The sequence below is a fragment of the Bos indicus genome, chromosome 3, assembly GCF_029378745.1.
Source record: "Bos indicus isolate NIAB-ARS_2022 breed Sahiwal x Tharparkar chromosome 3, NIAB-ARS_B.indTharparkar_mat_pri_1.0, whole genome shotgun sequence".
NCBI classification, from domain to species: domain Eukaryota; kingdom Metazoa; phylum Chordata; class Mammalia; order Artiodactyla; family Bovidae; genus Bos; species Bos indicus.
The window spans coordinates 18,805,662-18,828,719 of NC_091762.1; the positions used below are offsets into that span (position 1 = coordinate 18,805,662).

A 23,058-nucleotide genomic window follows, 5' to 3' on the forward strand; every position below is an offset into this window, starting at 1 on the left:
AACTCTAATGGCACAGTGGTGTGGTAATTGAGCCAAGTCATGGCTGGGGCACACAAAAGGGTGGGAGGCTGCTGGGGCAAAGATGCTGAGCCAAGAGAGAGACAGAGCTTGTCTAGGCTAATCCCGCTGCAGGGGAAGAATTTTTTTACATTTTTATTGGAGTACAGTTTATTTATAATGCTGTGTTAGTTTCAGGTGTACAGCATAGTGAAAGGTTATACATATATTCACTCTTTTCTGGATTTTTTTCCCCCACAGAGGTCATTACAGAGTACTGAGCAGAGTTCCCTATGCTCTACAGTAGGTCTTTATCAGTAACCTATCTGATATATAGTAGCGTGTATATGTCAATCCGTATCTCTATGGGAAGAATTAATGATGATGAAATGTTGCTCCTCTCCCAACCCTGGCCCCCAGCTCTGCCATAACCTCTCCTTAGAATCCTTTTTTATTGTTAATGGGTCTATCCTCCTTACTGAACATTTGTCAAGATGATGAATGAATGAATCAGTCAATGAAGAAAATTCAAACTTGGTCTCTAACCCCTCCATCTTTCCTTCATTGTTTCCTAACTATGTTAAGAATTTGTTAGGCGGACATGACAGGTAGGTATATTATTCAAGTGTCAACTGCCCTTACTTTGGGGACTAAGTAATAAATCACAGTGGATTGGGGACAGCATCCCTCCCAACTTCCAAATAATCTCCACCAAAGAAAGCCCTAGGTCATCCCCTAGTGACTTCTAATACTCTCTCTGTGCTCTGCTGGCAAAAGTCTCATAAGGATTCCCCCCTTTACTGAAGCCTTTGCAATAACTTCCTTCAACCACCTGCTTTTCTCTTCGCACTGATCCAGCACCCTACTGCTCCCGACAGCTGCAGGAATGGGACTCAGGCAAGAGTTTCTTGGAGACAGTGGGAAATCTGCCCCTGTAGGGAGCTTTAGGATTGGTACCTGCCAAGGATGACCTGGGCATTGAACACATGTGGCAGACATAAGGCAAGATGACCTCTGGAGGCCTGATGAGTCTGACTCTCACGCAATACTGCTTTCAGATTCCCTACTCCAGAGCTCCCCATGCACACGCTGCCCAGTGTCACAGAGGCGCTCATCTACTGAGGAGAGCTGTGCTCCTGGGCTGTGCCTCAGACTGACCCCACCTTCCCAGCTGGAAACCATAGTATCTAGCTATTTCTAAGGAAACTAAAACTGTTCTTCTGTTATTTCCCTGTGTAAGTCCTTTGTCATTTCCAGACCTTCTGAATTTATCAGAGCCTACCCCTGTGGGCTTCCAAACCCATCTACCTGCTCCATGCTCTGTAAGGAGCTATAATTTTCACAAAATATTCTCTTCACCCCAAAGAGTCAAACCACAAACAAGCTCTAAATCCCAAATCAGAACTCCCCATGGAGCACAGACCTGTAGAGGGGGAAAGTCATCCATTCAGCCACATGTTGGGGTCTAGCACTGTGGCAGGGCACATGGGAGGCATCGGAGGAAGGGAACCCAAGGTCTCTGCCCTCAGAAATTCATTATCTAATTCAGAGAGAAGAACTACACATGGGAAACAGCAGAACGTGCTAAAAGAGAATGATGAATTAGGGTTCAACTGTATGTTTCAAAATCCTACTCTACCTGGTGCGCAGGAGCCAGAGAAAGGCATCCAGTCTCATACTTAAACAACACTGCTCTTGTGATGGCAAAGCAGACTTTGTGGGAGACACACAGAGGGATTACCGGGCCATCTTGTCCCTCATAGAGCTCAAAGTCTAATGATATAACAGACAGGGCAAACTATATCTACAGAATACCAAAGAGAACCCTGAAGACACCCTGAAAGGGCAACAATGTGGGGGGAGGGGACAGAAAAGAGAGTGCTGATGAGGAAGACTTGGAAATTTTTTTATAAAAAAGGTAAGTATTTAAATGTGTTTAAAATAGGCAACACTTTGATAGATAGGAACAGGGAGCAGTGTGAATAAAGACAGACAAAGGGAAAGTGCAGGATTTAGTGAGAGAATATCAAAAGTCCCTTGTGGTTAGAAAGAAGTCAGACTATGTGAAACCACAGAGATCTGCTTGCCATGGAGGGCCTCCAAGAGCATGTTAGCAATCTTGGATTTGATTCTGATGGAAAAATCATAACCATTTATTCTTTTGAAAAACTGTAAGCCTTCTTGAGAACAGAAAATCACTCTAGGGATCATGTTGAAAAATAAGTTAGAAAGGGAGACTGAAGGCAAGAAGATGTGTTGATAGCTACACAACAGTCCTAGCAAACAGTAACGAGCTCCTCCCCTGAGCAGCGGCAGGAATGGAGGGGAGGCAGAGAGAGACAGGGAGTTGGGACAGATCTGAGACTGCAAAGAGACCTGAGGGAGCAGTCTTGCAGAGGTGGGAAGATATCCAGTTCACCCACTCACAGCTTCCAACCTCCCCACCTCTTTGTGTATAAATAAGGAAACTGAGTCACCAAATGGAAACGTCTCTTCCAAGTTCATAGCAAAAGTGAGTATGGGGTGCTGATGAGAACCCTGGGCCTCCAATTCTCAGTCCAAGGGCTCACTGAGGCACCAAGGTGAGGGAACAGAAAAAGCTACAGGGAAAATTATTATTATGATTAGTGACATGTCAGACTGAGAAAGACAACTACTATATGTTATCAAATATATGCAAAGTCTTAAAAAATTAAATCTGGAAGAGAGCTGACTATTCTTCAAGGCAAAATAGGAAAATGCCTGAGTACTGATTTCTATATACACAGGTTCTCCAAACTCATCTCTTCCCATCCCGATGGAGTTGACTCAAGGGGTGGAAGGGAAGGGGTGGGGAACTGAAAACACTGAGGGGACCCCAAAGGAACTGCTAGTAATGCCTAAAGTATGATTGACATGTCACAGAAAATATGTTTACCTACCTTCCCCACCCCATTTCCTCCACTCCCACTTTACCTCAGGACACATTCATTCTTTTGGTTAACAAATTTTTATCAGGCATGTACTACTGTGGGTTCTTTGGAGGCTGCTGGGTTGCAAGGTTGCACAAGACACCTGGGAGTTGCAGAGCCTTAGCAGTTAACTTGAATCACTTGCCTCTGCCTAGGTGTACCTCAGCCAAGCTGGCTTATCCTGTTGGCATCTTCAAGCCAAGACCTTTAAATCAACAATCTCTCTCTAGAAAGTTCTGTAAAAAACAACTCAAAATGGTTTGATAGTTCCTCAAAAAGTTAAACACACAGTTATCATACGACCCTGCAACCCCACCTTAAGATGCACACCCAAAAGAACTGAAAACACATGTCCACACAAACACTTTTACACAAAATGTTCACAGCAGCATTATTTATAATTGTCAAAGGGAAGAAACAACCTAGATGCCTATCAACAGATGGATGGATAAACAAAATGCAGACTATTCATACAGTGGAACATTAGCCTTAAAAAGGAATGAAGTGCTAATTCATGTTCCAACATGGATGATACTTGAAAACATGCTAAGTGAAAGAAGCCAGTTATAAAAAGCCACATATTGTATGATTCCATTAATATGAAATTTCCAGAACAGACAAATCTGTAGAGATAGAAAGTAGATCAATGGTTGTCATGATATGGAAGAGTGCAAAACAGGGAATGACTACTAATGGACACAGTTTCCTTAGAAGTAATGAAAATATTCTAAAACTAGATTTTAGTGATGGTCGCATAGTACTAAAAAACATTGAGCTATACACTTGAAATAGGTAAGTTGTATGGTGTGTGAATTTAATTACATCCTAATAAAGCTCTTCAATGAAGGGGGAAGAAAAAAAACCCTTAGAAACCTGACCTAAATGATCCAAATTCTGCCACATGTGGCCAACTTTGAAGACATCTGTTTTGGCCTGTGGCATTATTAAACATGACCTAGGAAGTAACTAAAATGCCATGGGTTGTGCTCAGCAGTGGCTTCTGACACTTTCTAGCTCATTTCATTGGGGGAAAATATGACCTGAGACATTGAATGATGGGATCTTATATCCAAAAACAAATACTATAGTAAAAGAGAAGGCTAGGCTACTAGCTAGCGATGTGGGAGCCCAGCTCTAGACTAAATCCTGTGCATTAGACCCCCAGGAACCCTAGACCTCCTTCCTTTGACTCATAACACATTTTCTGACGGTGGAAATATTGCTGAGGCTGCTGCTGCCAAGTTGCTTCAGTCATGTCCGACTCTGTGTGACCCCATAGACAGCAGCCCACCAGGCTTCCCCGTCCCTGGGATTCTCCAGGCAAGAACACTGAAGTGAGTTGACATTTCCTTCTCTAATGCATGAAAAAACGAAAAGTGAAAGTGAAGTTGCTCAGTTGTGTCTGACTCCTAGTGACTCCATGGACTGCAGCCTACCAGGCTCCTCCGTCAATGGGATTTTCCAGGCAAGAGTACTGGAGTGGGGTGCCATTGCCTTCTCACTAGCTGAGGCTAGTGTTATCTTAAAAAACCACTGACTCTCACAGATGTCACTAATAGGGGAAATGGCCTGTAATTAACAGAAGGGTAATTCATCTGCCAGGAAAGATTTTTAAATGAGAACTTATTTATACAGATGATAATAAATGACCTTTCAATATCAAGAAATCTCAAAGAGTTTTATGTCTATTAATTAGTCCCTCTCCTCTCCGTGGGGAGGTATTCATTTGCCCCATCTGCAGTTTATCTACTGGCTTAATGCCAAAGGGCTAAGCAGGAATGGAGGGGCCTTCCTTTGTAATATGAACAGTCGTCCTCCACATCTTGTAGATTTCATCTCATTAAATATGCACCCAACATCTCAGCAGAAGGAAAAAGGAAGTCTAAGAGTTCCATGATAATTATCCTTAATGATTTGATTAAAATAGGACAAGGAGACTCCCTGAAAAACTCTATTAGCTCAAAATAGTACCTGACACACCCACAGGGCACTTCTGCATCCCAAAGAAATGGAAACGAAAGGCTTCCAATAGGGTCACAAGCTGTAGGAAAGGGGCAACTGGAGAAACTTCTTCCATCCCATTCCGTCTATTATAAAGGCAGAAGGATACTTTTTCTGTGTAATATAAGCGTCCATCTTGTCTCCCCCAATAGATTACAAGCTCCTGCAGTGCAGTATGATTTAGGAACTGGAGAAGCATAGGAAAATAAATATTTGACTGGTTAAGCATCAGGAGGTTCCCCTTTCAAGGCTGGATTCCTTCATAGCATGTCATTAAGAAGTTACTTTGTTCTTACCCACTTCAGCTTTTGTGGAAAGCTATGTCTCTCTTTGGAGAGTAGACAAAGTCCTGTTCCAATGGAAACATTGTTACACAGAGATTGCCAAGAAGGGCTTCCGAATAAGAAGAAGCTGCATGACCTTAAGCAAATTATTTATCCCTCTCTGAATCTCAGCTATCTTTTTTGAAAACTGATAATAATCCCTGCCTCATGGAGTTGTTGTAGAATTAAACAAGACATCATATAAGAAATGCTTAACATAGAACCTAGCACAATAAATTGCAGTTTAAATTTATTAGTTCTCTGCTTGTCTTGAAATTCAAATAGTTCTCTGCTTGTCTTGCCTTTGAGACAATATGTCAACATTCCAACATGAATTTAAATAAAAGAAGCAAAACATATTAAAAAACAATGAATAAAAACAGCATTGTTCCTCATGCCATTTACAACACTAAGTAACAGAACACCATAATTGTCCTCTGGTTCTCCACAGAGGAAGACTGAGGAACACAAAGTTCTTAGCCCTTTATCAAATTCATGAACAGAGTAAAGTTAAAATAAAACCTCTGAAAGAAAAGTAAAAGTGAAGTCGCTCAGTCGTGTCTGACTCTTTGAGGCCCTACCAGGCTCCTCTGTCCATGGGATTTTCCAGGCAATAGTACTGGAGTGGATTGCCATAACCTCTGAAGACCCTACTAATCCTAAAACTGCAATCACAGCATCTTAGAATGCTAATGCCACAAAAAAAGTTTAGAGATCAGTCCAACACTCTCCTCTAGTAGACAAAGAAACTCAAGACCAAGAGATTAAGTGATTTGCCCCAAATGACTTAGTCTGTTCCATGATTTCTTCAAATATGTGCTATTTCTAGCCCCTGAATTCTTCTTTTTTCCCTCTAATTAACCTCTCTCAATACTCTTATCAATGACAGGAGCAATTTTACTGCAGAGAAGGAGCCTGTGTTTCCCATCCTTCAGTGAGATTGAAAGTTCACTTAAGGACAAAGACTGTGTCTTTTATCTCAATGCCTACAAAATGGCCCTCCATATTCTCACAAATCCCCACTGATTAAGTCATTGAGCAACATAAACAATTCTCTGCTTGTCTTATAGGAACTTCCTAAGTGTTAAGTGCGTGCAGGCATAGCAGATCCTACTGTTAAGAACATAATCTTTCTCTCGACTACATCAGGCAGAGAACTCTTTATCTAACCCGAAGAAACAGTTCCTAGGGAGCCCTGGAAGACGCCAACAGAGAGGAGCCTCTTTCTGTCACAGTAGCTGTTGTCTTTAGCCCCTATTCACTTCACTTCTACTCCCTTTACTTATCTCTGGGGTCACCAAAACTTCTCTAGGTTTTTGGTTCTAATAGACGTATTAGAAGAGACATAACTCATAAGTTGAGACACAAAAGCAGAAGGAGAATATTTACATGACCCAGCTCTCAATATTAAAGTAGTGACCAGCTCTGCAAGAACTCCAACAGCAGAGGGTGCAGGAATGACAGTGGAGGAGCGGAATCTTCCACCCTGCTCAGCCCACTTCAGAAGTCACATTTCTTTAGTACCCCCCGGTTCTCCCAGTTACACAGGCTTGAAGATTTGGAGCTCCGTGAGTTCTCCACCTTCCCTGCCCTTATCTAATGTCCCCAAATCCTGTCTTTCCTTCTATCATTTGCTGTTGCTGTTGTCATTGTTCAGTTGCCCAGTCACGTCTGACTCTTCGCAACCCCATGGACTGCAGCATGCCAGGCCTCTCTGACCCTCACCATCTCCTGGAGTTTGCCCAAGTTCATGTCCAGTGCATCAGTGATGCCATCCAGCCATCTCATCCTCTAATGTCCTGTTCTCCTTCTTCTACCCTCTTCTCCTATCATCTGCTACCTCCCTATCATTTTGAACCTCTGCATCCAGGTCAAAGCCCTTATCACTTCCCACATGGTTCATACAGTAAACTCCTACTGGTCTCCCTTCTTGGATATTCCTCTTTCCAATCCATCCTGGACAGCACAGTCTAGAGGGAGACAGCCGGCAACCCCATCACAGTCAGGTTAACTGACCACCTTCCCTCAAACAATGTTTTGATCATGTCACTTTCTTAACTAAAATGTTCCCTGCTCCCCATTTCTCATCAAAATAAACCTGAAAGCAGGCTCCAAAGCTGCCTCAGAGAACGTGTAAGAAAGCATATAGACTGAGTGACTTTGCCATTGAGCTGGGTAAGGGAATGAGGATTCCAGGCCTGGCTTTAGCCAAAGCCCTGTGAGACCCTTGGCAAAGTCACTCAGTCTATCTGGATCTTAGTTTCCTCATCTGTAAAACTAGGAGGCTAAGACTATATTTCCTTTCAGATCCAAAATTCTGTAATTCTACTCTTCTGTATACCCTCTGCTCTAGCCAGACTCACCAACTCACTCTAACCCAAACACACCCTATGAATTCTCACCTTTGTACCTTTGGTCTTTCCCTTCTCCCACCAGGATGTCTCCATTTTCTCATGCCCACCTGAATCTTCAAGGAACAACATAAACCCCCACCTTCTAAGGGAAGCCTAGGCTCAGCCCATGACAATTCCATATGCTCCTGGGGTTGCTAACACTCAGCACTTCTCCTGTCTTGCTACTTGTGCTCAAAATCCTTCCATATGTGAAGGTACTTTACTAGAACTGGACCAAAATATCTCTGTTCTTTTGTGATTCCTTTTCAGAATCCTGAGCACACAGTGAATAATAGCAAGTGTCATCACTGAAAACTGATTGATGTACAGATACCTAAGAAAAAGTCCAACCACGGATCTATATGTTAGACAAATTAGAAAGGAGGGGTAAATCTAAATTTCTTTTTTACACAAGATTTTCAAATGCCTCCATAATTCAATAGTTCATTTACCCCATAAATATTTACTAAGAATCTCCTGTTTTGAGACATTGCTGGCATGTCACAGGTGCAGAGATGGAGAACAGAGACTCAGGTCTCTGACAAGTGGCTCTATTCACAGATACCATGAACTTCCACATTGTCCTTCAATTCTAACTTTTTAGCAAGAACTTAAAAGTATCCAGTGGCGGCAGCTCCACCATCATCACACCCCTCCATTCCAGAATTGGTCATATATCTAATTCTCCCTCTAGCCTCCAGAGCTGTTAAATGAAAAAATTTAAAAAGGGACTACCCTGGTGGTCCAGTGGTTAAGAAGCCACCTGCCGGTGCATGGGCACAGACTTGATCCCTGGTCAGGAAGATCCCACATGTTGCAGAGCAACTAAGCCCATGTACCACAACTACTGAAGCCCAAGCACCCAGAGCCCATGGCACCACAAGAGAAGACACCACAGTGAGAAGCCAGGGCACCGTAACAAAGAGAAGCCCCCACGCACAGCAACTAGAGAAAGCCTATGCACAGCAATGAAGACCCAGCACAGTCTAAAATAGATAAATAATTTAAAAAAACAGAAATGTAAAAAATATTAAAAATAGATCAATAGATTAAAATACGCATATCCACTTCCACTGGGCTTCCCAGGTGGCACAGTGGTAAAGAATCTGCCTGCCAATGCAGGAGACATGGGCTCAATCCTTGGGTCAAGATGATACCCTGGAGAAGGAGGATGATACTGTCTCCTACGTTCTTGCCTGGAAAATGCCATGGACAGAGGAGCCTGGCAGCTACAGTCCATGGGGTTGAAAAGAGTCAGACATGACCGAGCATGCACGCACACACACACACACACACACACACACACCCCAACATTAGCAAAACAAACCGAAACAAATCTCTTCCAATAATTATGTCCTGGCTCTCCACCTAGACTCTCTAGTCTCTGCTTTGACAGATTTTTGTGCCGTGACCTGATTAGTATCCTTCTTTGGTATGATTGACTGTTGCCTTGCATTAGTCTCGATAAGTGACACATGCTAAGGATGTATTTGGCCCATGCCTCTGTCTTTTGGGACCCCTGCTGCAGGCATGATTGGAGAAGTAAATGGCAACCCACTCCAGCGTTCTTGCCTGGAGAATCCCAGGGACAGGGGAGCCTGGTGGGCTGCCATCTATGGGGTCGCACAGAGTCGGACACGACTGAAGCAACTTAGCAGCAGCAGCAGCAGCTGCATGCATGCCTACACATACACTCCCCTAATTAATGGGGCCAAGACTTGAACAGTGTCACTTATTGTGATGCCAACAGGTTCATGAGTAAATGGGGGAAGTAAATAAATCAAACGGTTTGCAGAGGGAGAGGTCAAGCTGGGCTGGGCCCAGAGTGATTCAGGTTCTGCCATAGAATGGGTGTCTCCTGGGATGGTCTAGTAGGACAATTAAAACCCCTATAAATAGGATGGGTTTGCAGGTGTCCAGTATCCTCTCCGGCTTCTGAATCCTCTGTTGATACCTCCTCAAGCAGGTAAGACATGCATGGGGAAGCAACAGCAGAATCCAAGAGCCTCTTGGTAGGGGCTGTGATGTGCTGGGCTGGGGAGGTACCCTGTGGCTGTGGGTACCTTCCTGCTTCCTTTTTTGCCTCTATCTGAGAATATGATAGCTCAGGGGGATGGCGGGAGGGATGTACTTCTGAGTCCGTAAAATACACATGCCATTGTTTCTGTGTGTCCTAGGCATCCCAAAATAAAGGACTAGAACTCTTGATGGATAAATTAGTCGCCCATAGTGGAGCATTTCCCTTTTGTGCAAGTTAGGCCAGACCCAAGAGTTTAGGGCTCATTAGGGCCAAGGCCCCAGACCATGGGACCACAATAATATTCAAGTCTCACTGCAATGAACTGCCATAAGGGACTCTGCTTGTGTCCTGCAATTCATCATTTGTCACTTATCCCTAGAGGCATCAGTGGCATGCTTTTGGAAATCTAGTGTGCTTTGCAGTTAGGACTTCAGTCTAGAGGCCTGCAAACTCAGTAACTAGAATTTTTACATCATAGAAGAAATATTGAGATGGAGGCTACAAAAGACTCCAGCCTCCCAACATGGCTATGTAAACCTATCTGACTGTACGTATTTCTTCTCATCTATGCAGTTAATTTAGCTTGCTATTTTTATCTAGAACAGTTTTTGTATCCACTTATTCTACTTGCAATATATTTATAATATTCCAACATGACTATCCAGGCCAGAAGCACTTGCTGGAATTTAGTCTCTCAGAAAGCTTCCTTGGCAAATGGCAAGAGACCTCTAGCCTTCTTCCCCACCTAAGTGAAACTCATTAGAAGACTGAGTCCTATTCAGAAGAATCTATTGAGTGCCCTCTTCAGTGTGCTGGTCTTTGGTAGAAAATTGTGCCTTATCATACTGGCTTCTGGCCCTACCTCTACGGCCTTCCTGATCTCCCTTCTTTTTCGTTCTAATATGAGCGTTTCAATCAAGCAAGTCCCATGTGAAGTAGAAGACAGAGCATACAAAATCCCTATAACATTTTGTATTCTAGGATATCGTCTCTTTTTATAGCAGGGGACACATAGTTTTCACCTTTATTCCATTGAACACATGATATTTGGAGTCTGACTGTGGTCAAAGAGAGTGAAGAGTATAGCTAACAATGAGCTCTGTCATTTCTTAAACTTTTTTCTCTGACCAAAAGGGGCCACTTTTCCTCTGGAAATGCTGTCTCCTGGTCTTCATTGTAAATACAGACAATATAATGTTTCTTCTTTTAGGTTCCTTCATCTTTGCCAAAATGACCGAACTCCTGAACAGCATACTCACCGTGATTAGAGTGTTCCAGAAATATGCCAAAGAGAATGGGGACTCCACCTCACTATGCAAGGAGGAGTTGAAGCAGCTGCTCTTGGCTGAGTTTGGAGACATCCTCCGGGTAAGATGCTCAGACTTTGAGCCCCATGGAGACAAGTGTGAATTACACTGACACCTGCCTTTAGAACGTCATGCTTTTTGTTTTATTTGTTCATGATCTACCCTGTAACTAAAAGAATTTCAGGCAGCTCCTTAGTAGTTCTCTTCCAGCACACACACACACACACACACACACCTCCTTGTATTTTTGTTCAAACAAGAGGGAGTACAGCTCAGGCTGGAAATCATTTCTCAGGAGAAAATCTGAGATTTGTATCTTGATTTCCATATTTAAGTGTTGTCCACACATCTCATTCATTTATTTGTTCAGTAAAGAGTCACTGAACATCTACTACATACCACCATTCTGGGCACTGGGGATACAAACATGAATAAAACCAGCTTCCCCTCCCTCCAGGATCTCACAGTGTGGTTAGAAAAACCAGATGAACAAACAATACAACATAGCATGGGGTGGAATGGGATAGCTTCCTCAAATGATTCAAAGTAATTATTAATGAAGCTGATTTTAAATAAGTGTATCTATCCCTACTGTTATGCTCCCATTGGTCCAGCAAGGGATGAGATTCTGAGAACCAGCTTATCAAAGACTAGAACCAAGCATAGGCCACTTTAGATTAGTGGTTTCTCAATCGAAGGTTTATGCAGGACTAAATGGACTGGGGCACAGATACTGACACTATCCAAAGGAGAACATCTGATTTTTTTGCTTGTTTTACCTTTGCACAGAGACCAAATGACCCAGAGACTGTGGAAACCATCTTGAGCCTCTTGGATAGAAACAGAAACGAGCATGTTGATTTTCATGAATATCTCCTGATGGTGTTCCAGTTGGCCCAAGCCTGCTATCATAGGCTGGATAATGAATCATATGGAGATAGAACCTCTCAGCAAGAAAGGAAGCAGGAGGGAACACAAGGCCATACATTTCCAACAAATACAGGCAGACAACACAGGAAGAGACACGAGGGAGAAAGGCAGGATTCCTGCCACAGTCAGTCTGAGAAACAAAGCCAGGATACCCACCAAGATCAATCTGAGAGACAAGACAGGGACTCTCGCTACAGTCAGTCAGAGAGACTAGACAGGGACTCTCACTACGGTCAGTCTGAGGGACAAGACAGGGACTCCCACTACGGTCAGACTGAGAGACAGGGTCAGGACTCCAGCTCTGGTCAAAGACTGAGTAATAAATCTGGCAGTGGCAATCCTGAAAGACAAGGCTATGTCTTTGCCCTAAATCAGTATGAGAAACAACTTCAAGATTCTCATTGTGGACAATCTGATAGGCTTGGACAACAGTCAAGCTATGGCCAGTCTGGAAGACTTAGAGAGGATCCTCAGTATAGCCACACAAACCAACAGGAATCGGGCTCTTATAATGAACAGTCTGGAAGGCTGGGTCAAGAATCAGGCTATGGTCAGAGAAATAGGCAAGAATTGGAGTCCCACTATGGCCAGACAGACAGACAAGGTCTGAGCGCTCACTGTAGCCAGACAAGGCCAGACAGACAAGGCCAGAGTTACCATTATGGTCAGACAGACAGACAAGGCCAGAGCTCTCACTATGGTCAGACAGACAGACAAGGCCTGAGCTCTCAATATGGTCAGACAGACAGACAAGGCCTGAGCTCTCACTATGGTCAGACAGACAGACAAGGCCTGAGCTCTCACTATGGTCAGACAGACAGACAAGGCCTGAGCTCTCACTATGGGCAGATGGACAGACAAGGCCAAAGATCTCACTATGATCAGACAGACAGACAAGGCCTGAGCTCTCAGTATGGTCAGATGGATAGACAAGGCCTGAGCTCTCACTACGGGCAGACAGACAGACAAGGCCTGAGCTCTCAATATGGTCGAATGGACAGACAAGGCCAAAGATCTCACTATGATCAGACAGACAGACAAGGTCTGAGCTCTCAGTATGGTCAGACAGACAGACAAGGCCAGAGTTCCCACTATGATGAGACAGACAGACAAGGCCTGAGCTCTCACTATGGTCAGACAGACAGACAAGGCCTGAGCTCTCAGTATGGTCAGACAGACAGACAAGGCCAGAGTTCCCACTATGATGAGACAGACAGACAAGACCTGAGCTCTCACTATGGTCAGACAGACAGACAAGGTCTGAGCTCTCAGTATGGTCAGACAGACAGACAAGGCCAGAGTTCCCACTATGATGAGACAGACAGACAAGGCCTGAGCTCTCACTATGGTCAGACAGACAGACAAGGCCTGAGCTCTCAGTATGGTCAGACAGACAGACAAGGCCAGAGTTGCCACTATGATGAGACAGACAGACAAGGCCTGAGCTCTCACTATGGTCAGACAGACAGACAAGGTCTGAGCTCTCAGTATGGTCAGACAGACAGACAAGGCCAGAGTTCCCACTATGATGAGACAGACGGACAAGGCCTGAGCTCTCACTATGGTCAGACAGACAGACAAGGCCTGAGCTCTCAGTATGGTCAGACAGACAGACAAGGCCAGAGTTGCCACTATGATGAGACAGACAGACAAGACCTGAGCTCTCACTATGGTCAGACAGACAGACAAGGTCTGAGCTCTCAGTATGGTCAGACAGACAGGCAAGGCCAGAGTTTCCACTATGATGAGACAGATAGACAAGGCCTGAGCTCTCACTATGGTCAGACAGACAGACAAGGCCAAAGATCTCACTATGATCAGACAGATAGACAAGGCCTGAGCTCTCACTATGGTCAGACAGACAGACAAGGTCTGAGCTCTCAGTATGGGCAGACAGATAGACAAGGCCTGAGCTCTCACTATGGGCAGACAGACAGACAAGGCCAGAGTTCCCACTATGATGAGACAGACAGACATGGCCTGAGCACTCGATATAGTCAGACAGACAGACAAGGTGTGAACTCTCAATACGGTCAGTCAGAGACTGGGGAAACTAGGCAAAATAGGTGCTTCCAAGGGAGCGAGGGAGCAAGCAGAGACTCACATGTTGAGCAATCAGGAAGGCCAGGAAGACCAAGTCAATATACTCAAGGACAGGAAGTAAACCGAAATCAGGGACAGAGATTCCAGACTAGGGAAGGGCAGCAGAACAGTCGCCAGGCATGGGAGTCCGAAGAGGACAGCCAACACAAACTAGTAGCACAAATTCAGCAAGAAAGGCCACCCTGTCACAGCGGGAGAGACTGGCAATCACACAGTGGTGAGCAGGGCCACAGACAGGTCCAGACCAGGCAGAGTCATGGTGAGAAGCAGAGCCACCAGGCAGAGGAAGAGCAGGACCACCAAAGCTGTGGTAGACACAGTCATGAGGGTCAGGAAACTCCACGTGAGACATGGGACAGGGAAACCCATGAAGATAAGCAGACCCCTCAGAGACGAGACAGGCAGACTCATGAGGATCAGCAGACCGGTCAGAGACAAGACAGGCAAACCCATGAAGATGAGCAGACCCGTCAGAGACGAGACAGGCAAACCCACGAAGATGAGCAGACCCGTCAGAGACGAGACAGGCAGACTCACGAAGATGAGCAGACCCGTCAGAGACGAGACAGGCAGACCCACGAAGATGAGCAGACCCGTCAGAGACGAGACAGGCAGACCCACGAAGATGAGGAGACCCGTCAGAGACGAGACAGGCAGACCCACGAAGATGAGCAGACCCGTCAGAGACGAGACAGGCCGACTCGTGAGGATCAGCAGACCGGTCAGAGACGAGACAGGCAAACACGTGAAGATGAGCAGACCCGTCAGAGACGAGACAGGCAAACCCATGAAGATGAGCAGACCCGTCAGAGACGAGACAGGCAGACCCACGAAGATGAGCAGACCCGTCAGAGACGAGACAGGCCGACTCGTGAGGATCAGCAGACCGGTCAGAGACGAGACAGGCAAACACGTGAAGATGAGCAGACCCGTCAGCGACGAGACAGGCAAACCCATGAAGATGAGCAGACCCACGAAGATGAGCAGACCCGTCAGAGACAAGACAGGCAAACCCATGAAGAGGATCAAAACCGTCGACAACAACAGGATTGGCAAACCCATAAGGATAAAGAGAGGTATCAAGAGTCCCAGTATCGACAATCCCATGGGACCCAGGAAGGATGTGCCAACAGAGAAAAATTTCATATGAATGAAGATGGCCAGAGTCCAAGTTCCCAAGGAAGATGCAGTGACCTGGCCTTCCATCCAACCCAGAATGCTGGGAGGCCTCAAAGAAGAGAACAGGGTGGAAGTCACCCTATCAAGGCAACTATTGCTCCCAATCCACTCTATGACTATGTACAAGAGCAGAAAGGGGTTTGGCACTAGGCTGTGCATTGCACCAAGAGCTAAAGCAACATGAAGCCAAGGAAGAAATCTACACATCAAGTTCATCCTTACTTCTGCTTAAGAGATTGAAAATGTGTATCTTCATTCTCTCCTCTACTCTATCTAACCACAAGGATGCTTTTAGGAACTAGAATTCACTTCTAGGGCATTTCAGTTCTTTGATCAGCAATTCCAGAATGCTCTGGTTGGGTAAAATCTGAGTGGTAAATTGGGTGAAATAATCAGATCCCAATTTTGATTAATTTGGGGATTTAAATCATTTCCTGGTTTGTTCTCTGTATAGGTGGGACATGATTGGATCATTGAAAGGTAAGAATTTCACTCAAAAGTTCAGAAACAGGAAAGGCATTCTAAAGATATACATTATAACCCAAGGAGAGGACACCAGAACTTACAGAGCTCTTGTGGCTAAACCATCAAGAATTGCAAGCCTCATAGCCTACACTAAAATGAAATACAGTGAGAGGCTGCTAGACATCCACAGCACCCCCAAGCCCATGTCTCTACCCCTCATCAGGACTGGCCACTGAGCTATCATGAGAGCTGATTGGACTGATTCCAGTTCGATGCCTTTTAGTTTCTGATCACATGAAACAGAAAACATGTCATCTGTTGGCAGATTCCAACAAGCCAACACTGTTGATCCCTAGCTCCTGGAGCCTGAAAACCTTTCATGAGAAAGTCTATGGAATTGTATTAAAATACCCAATAAATGATTGGTGAGCATCAACCTCAGTGACTCTTTTCTTTCTTCACTATGGGGCCATCCTATCTTCACTTGTAGGCATTTTCCAAGGATAAGAAATCATTTCTCCACTTTTAAGATCTCTTTGTTCTTTGAGCTCCTGAGCACTTAAAATAATAAGAATCAATATGAAACAAAGAACAAGGAGTCAAAAGGAACTTATCTAAACATCGTCTTCAGCTCCTTCCCCTGCAGAGGAGTCAAATTTGACTCCTTCCGCTCATTCAGCTCCATATTCAAGTGATCATTGTGTGTGTGTGCGCTTAGTTATTCAGTCATGTCTGACTCTTTGCGACCCCATGAACTGTAGGCCACCAAGCTCCTCTGTCCATGGGATTCTCCAGGCAAGAATACTGGAGTGGGTTGCCACTTCCTTCTCTAGGTGATCTTCCTGACCCAGGGATTGGACTCAGGTCTCCTGCATTGTAGGCAGATTCTTTACCATCTGAGCCATCAGGGAAGCCTGCAAGTGATCATTAAGTCTTGCCAACTCTACATCCACCACACCTCTTAAGTCTCTTCCCACTTCTCCATCTCCACCACCCTAACCTCCCTTCTCTTCAGTGACCTGAGAATAAAGTTCATACCCCTTAGCATGGCACACAGGACCTCCACAATCTAACCCAAATGACCTACCCAGCCTAATCTCATGAAAGACTCCTCCAAGGAACATTTAATACTTTTTCTTAGTGTACCATAGACTTTCAATAAATCATATTTTTAATATACAATTCCACAGCCTGGAATACCTTCCCCCCTCTTTCAGTCTGGCAAAAACCTCAGCATCCTTTGTGTCCCAACTAAAATATCACATCTATGGGCAGCTTCCCTGGATACTCCAAGCATTCTTTCCCCTAAATTTTTACTCATTCCTGCGATATCATTTGTTACACTATAGTAATTCTCTCCCCTACCAAACTGGAAATAAGACCATATCTCACTCAAACTTGTACTACTTAGCACTTAGTGCCTCCACTGAAGTTTAGTGGCCCTCATCATTTGTTGAATAGATAGGCAGATGGAGAAAATTAGTCTGACTTCAGAATAAATTCAACTGAATATTTATTTGGGCTTTCCTATCTATTATGCAGTAATAGAAAAAGGAAATTAATGAGATCCTTATTCAGTAAGTGAATGGAAAAATAACCTCTTTGGATATTTTAATCAAAAGGGGATTTAGTGTCCAGAATTATATGGGTTGCATCATTGAAAAATAGGAAGCAACTTCTGGAACTATTGGGTTCAATACATCACCAGTGCCACAGTTAAGGAATGAGAAAGCTGGAATCCAGAAGTGGCCTCACATTGCTGCCAAAATTGCCTATCAACATCCATGACTCCATAACCATATTTGCCAAGAGAAATAGCCCAAATCACAATATCTTCCAAATATCATGCAAAATCACCTAACTGATAAAATGTAATTCACATCTAGAACTCTAGCATAAGGGAGTCTAGGAAACACAGAAGTAGATAAGAATGGATACTGAGGACTATCAGATCGTCTTCAGCATAGGAAGGATATAAAAACTCATAACAACAATTCCTTTCCTGGAGAACATTCCTATCTAATAGCAAGAAATATGTGTACAGAAAAAAAACCATTAAATAAGACAAAATGTCCTAAATACAAGAAAATTGCTGTCATGACACCAAGAAGGGAGTAGCTCTGCTTGAAAAGGTTTTAAAAGGCTTTATGGAAAGCATCTAAACTAGGGCCATGATCCTAGGAGAGAGGGGGATGAGAAAAGTCACAGCTTGTCCTGGGCCTTAAGCTCAATGGGGAGGCCCATATGCTGGCTACTATTTAAATGGCATAATTGTTCATAGGTAAGATGGGTCTTCTTCACAAATGTTCTCCACAACTTAGACTCACCCCAGAAAGCTAAAGCAGAGGGTGGAGAATAAACCAGGGTGAGTGGTCTCAAAGTCTGGAAGCTACTCAGGGCTCATGGAGGCTCTCAGTGGGTGAGCCAGACAGTAAAGAATGGGAGCGATTAAGGCAACCAGGCTGGGAAACAGCACAATAAATATAATGAAGGAAAGCCCAGGAAAGTTTGATGAAGCAAAAGGTATACACATAGACACTAAAGAGAGTCAAAGCTGAAAGGGCAAAGTGAGCTAGATCATGGAGGACCTCAAAATCTACCATGAAGCCTTTCTATCTGGGATTCTTTCTTTCTGTTAATAGTAGAAGCCACAAAGTTTTCTTAGCAGAAAATGAGAGGAAAACTGGCAGGACAGATGTTTGAGATGGAGAGAAACAGCTAATATAAGGACAGAGTTAGGTGTAGGTCTCATAGTCAACAAAAGAGTCCAAATGCAGTTCTTGGGTACAATCTCAAAAACGACAGAATGATCTCTGTTCATTTCCAAGGCAAACCATTCAATATCACAGTAATCCAAGTGCATGCCTCAACCAGTAATACTGAAGACGCTGAAGTTGAACAATTCTATGAAGACCTACAAGACCTTTCAGAACCAACACCCAAAAGAGATGGCCTTTTCATTATAGGGGACTAGAATGCAAAAGTAGGAAGTCAAGAGATACCTGGAGTAACAGGCAAATTTGGCCTTGGAGTACAAAATGAAGCGGGGCAAAGGCTAATAAGAGTTTTGCCAAGGGAACGCACTTGTCATAGCAAACATCCACTTCCAACAACACAAGAGAAGACTCTACACATGGACATCACCAGATGGTCAATATCGAAATCAGACTGATTACATTCTTTGCAGCCAAAGATGGAGAAGCTCTATACAGTCAGCAAAAACAAAACCAGGGGCTGACTGTGGCTGAGATCATGAACTGAACTCCTTATTGCCAAATTCAGACTTAAATTGAAGAAAGTAGGGAAAACTACTGGACTATCCAGTTATGACCTAAATCAAATCTCTTACGACTATACAGTGGAAGTGACAAATAGATTCAAGGGATTAGATCTGATAGACAGAGTGCCTGAAGAACTATGGATGGAGGTTTGTGACATTGTACAGGAGACAGGGATCAAGACCATCCCCAAGAAAAAAAACGGCAAAAAGGCAAAATGGTTCTCTGAGGAGGCCTTACAAATAGCTACAAAAAGAAGAGAACTGAAAAGAAAAGGAGAAAAGGAAAGATATACCCATTTGAATACAAAGTTCCAAAGAATAGCAAGGAGACATAAGAAAGCCTTCTTCAGTGATCAATGCAAAGAAATAGAGGAAAACAATAGAATGAGAAAGACTAGAGATCTCTTCAAGAAAATTAGAGATATCAGGGGAACTTTTCATGCAAAGATGGGCACGATAAAGGACAGAAATGGTATGGACCTAACAGAAGCAGAAGATATTAAGAAGCGGTGGCAAACATACACAGAAGAACTGTACAAAAAAGATCTTCACAACCCATATCATCACTATATGGGTTGTGATCACTCAGCTAGAGCCAGACATCCTGGAATGCGAAGTCAAGTGGGCCTTAGGAAGCATCACTATGAACAAAGCTAGTAGAGGTGATGGAATTCCAGTTGAGCTATTTCAAATCCTAAAAGATGGTGCTATGAAAGTGCTGCACTCAATATGCCAACAAATTTGGAAAACTCAGCAGTGGCCACAGGACTGGAAAAGGTCAGTTTTCATTCCAATCCCAAAGAAAGACAATGCCAAAGAATGTTCAAACTACCACACAATTGCACTCATCTCACACACTAGTAAAGTAATGCTCAAAATTCTCCAAGCCAGGCTTCAACAGTATGTGAACCGAGAACTTCCAGACATTCCAGCTGGATTTCAAAAAGGCAGAGGAACCAGATATCAAATTGCCAACATCCGTTGGATCATCAAAAAAGCAAGAGAGTTCCAGAAAAACATCTACTTCTGCTTTATTGACTATGCCAAAGCCTTTGACTGTGTGGATCACAACAAACTGTGGAAAATTCTTACGAGATAGGAATACCAAACCACTTCATCTGCCTCCTGAGAAATCTGTATGCAGGTCAAGAAGCAACAATTAGAACTGGACATGGAACAACAGACTGGTTCCAAATTGGGAAAGGAGTACACCAAGGCTATGTATTGTCATCCTGCTTATTTAACTTATATACAGAATACATCATGCAAAATGCTGGACTGGATGAAGCACAAGCTGGAATCAAGACTGCCAAAATAAATATCAATAACCTCAGATAGGCAGATGACACCACCCTTATGGCAGAAAGCGAAGAAGAACTAAAGAGCCTCTTGATGAAAGTGAAAGAGGAGAGTGAAAAATTTGGCTTAAAACTCAACACTCAGAAAACTAAGATCATGGCATCTGGTCCCATCATTTCATGGCAAATAGATGGGGAAACAATGGAAGCAGTGACAGACTTTATTTTGGGGGGCTCCAAATCACTACAGATGGTGACTGCAGCCATGAAATTAAAGGATACTTGCTCCTTGGAAGAAAAGCTATGATCAACCTAGACAGCATATTAAAAGCAGAGACATTACTTTGCCAATAAAGGTCCATCTAGTCAAAGCTATGGTTTTTCCAGTAGTCATGTATGGATGTGAGAGTTGGACTACAAAGAAAGCTGAGCACTGAAGTATTGATGCTTTGGAACTGTGGTGTTAGAGAAAACTCTTGAGAGTCCCTTGGACAGCAAGGAGATCCAACCGGTCAATCCTAAAAGAAATCAGTCCTAAATATTCATTGGAAGAATTGATGCTGAAGCTGAAACTCCAATATTTTGGCCACTTGTTGCAAAGAACTGACTCACTGGAAAAGACCCTGATGCTGAGAAAGATAGAAGGCAGGAGGAGAAGGGGATGACAGAGGATGAGATGGTTGGATGGCATCACCGACTTGATGGACATGAACATGAGTTTGAGCAAGCTCCAAGTCAGTGATGGACAGGGAAGCCTGGCACGCTGCAGTCCATGCGGTCTCAAAGAGTCAGACACGACTGAACGACTGAATTGAACTAATGAACTTGATCTGTATAACTTCCCCATCACAGGTACAACCTAAGCCTAGGCAGACCTTGGAACATGGCAGACTGCAGGGCTATCTAATCTGAGCCCAAAAGCCAAAGATGAGAAGTGGGGGTCTGCCCTTAAGAGGGTGTGAAAGGAGGGAGGAGAAACATTTTAATGTGTTACAGGCTAACCAGAAGTAGGTTCTGCCGCCAGCAAAAAAAAAAAAAAAAAAAAAAAGCAGCTCTCTGGATCTAAACCATAGAGCAACCTTCCAAATTTTCTCAACTGAAAATGAAGACGGTCCCTCTTGTGCTGCTGCTGCTAAGTCACTTGAGTCATCTCCGACTCTGTGTGACCCCATAGTTATCTTTACAGTTTTCATGATTCACTCACAGTTTGAGAATAGATGGTGCTTAAGAGGGACAGTGGAGAAGGTGATGGCACCCCACTCCAGTACTCTTGGCTGGAAAATCCCATGGACCGAGGAGCCTGGTAGGCTGCAGTCCATGGGGTCACTAAGAGTCAGACACGACTGAGAGACTTCACTTTCACTTTTCACTTTCATGCATTGGAGAAGGAAATGGCAACCCACTCCAGTGTTCTTGCCTGGAGAATCCCAGGGATGGGGGAGCCTGGTGGGCTGTTCTTTCAGATTAAAAGTTAGAGAAATCTTCTCTGAGGAGGTATACTCTTTAGCTGATACCTAGATGAAATAAGATGGCAGCCACATAAATCAGTGAGATGCCCATTCCGGACCAAAAAAATTAGCTGCTCCAAATAGGAATCCCCCATCCCTGGGATTCTCCAGGCAAGAACACTGGAGTGGGTTGCCATTTCTTTCTCCAATGCATGAAAGTGAAAAGTGAAAGTGAAGTCTCTCAGTCGTGTCTGACTCTTAGTGACCCCATGGACTGCAGCCTACCAGGCTCCTCGGTCCATGGGATTTTCCAGCCAAGAGTACTGGAGTGGGGTGCCATCACCTTCTCCACTGTCCCTCTTAAGCACCATCTATTCTCAAACTGTGAGTGAATCATGAAAACTGTAAAGATAACTCACAGCGCTTCCTCCAAATATACCTAAATTAGAAAGGGACATCATTCCCCTGCAGAAAATTGTTCTTTATTTCACTGCAGCCCAACTTTCTTCCCCTTGGGACTGACTCCTGAGCTATTTTCTACTCTAACTATGGGCTATTTTATCTTGTCCTTTGGCTTTAAATGTGTCAGTGTTTCCAAGGCTCTCCAATTTTCATCTCTAACGTCTTTCCTAAACTCCAGGCTTACACATTCTCCAATAATCTACTTGGCATTTCCACTTGGACATCTAAATAGCATCTCAGTCTTAGCATTCCCAAACAGAACTCTAGATTGAACTTGCTTCTCCTTTTATGTCCCCCATTTTAGTAAGTCGGTAGCACCATCCACAGAGCTCAGGCAAAAACCTAAGGTATATACTTTGTTGTAATCATTCCTTTCTCCCAAATCAAACTCATCAGTAAGTCCTTTTGTTTCTATCTCAAAATATAGTGTGGCCAAATTCACCGTCACTGCCATGTCTAGTCCTAACACCCCCATCACCACCATCTCTCTCCTGGAATACAGCAGTAGCTTCCTGATGGGGGTCCTTACTCCTCTGTGAAATGTAAACCACATCGTGTCACTTCCCTGCTTAAAATTCTTGACAGTTTCTCCCCACACTGACGATAAAATTCAACATTTTTCCCAGGGCCTTTCTACGTTTGGTCTCTTCCAGACTTCATCTTTCAACACTCTCTTGTACAGTCACCAACCATTCTGGCCTTCTTTCTTTGATTCTGGTAGGATAAACTGATTCCTATTTGGAGCAGCTAATTTTTTTGGTCCGGAATGGACATCTCACTGATTTATGTGGCTCCCGTCTTATTTCATCTAGGTATCAGCTAAAGAGTATACCTCCTCAGAGGAGATTTCTCTAACTTTTAATCTAAAAGAACAGTCTTCCAATCACTCTCAATTACATCC

At 43.8% G+C, this 23,058-nt stretch overlaps 1 protein-coding gene across 1 annotated transcript; it reads left to right on the forward strand.

The window, feature by feature from the left end:
* Positions 1 to 598: 598 nt before the first annotated feature.
* RPTN (repetin) lies at positions 599 to 15,354 on the forward strand. The gene is made up of 3 exons (XM_019955411.2): positions 599 to 605; positions 10,896 to 11,053; positions 11,782 to 15,354. The coding sequence occupies exons 1-3, from the start codon at positions 599 to 601 to the stop codon at positions 15,352 to 15,354; spliced, it is 3,738 nt and encodes a 1,245-aa protein (XP_019810970.2).
* The last annotated feature ends 7,704 nt before the right edge of the window (positions 15,355 to 23,058 follow it).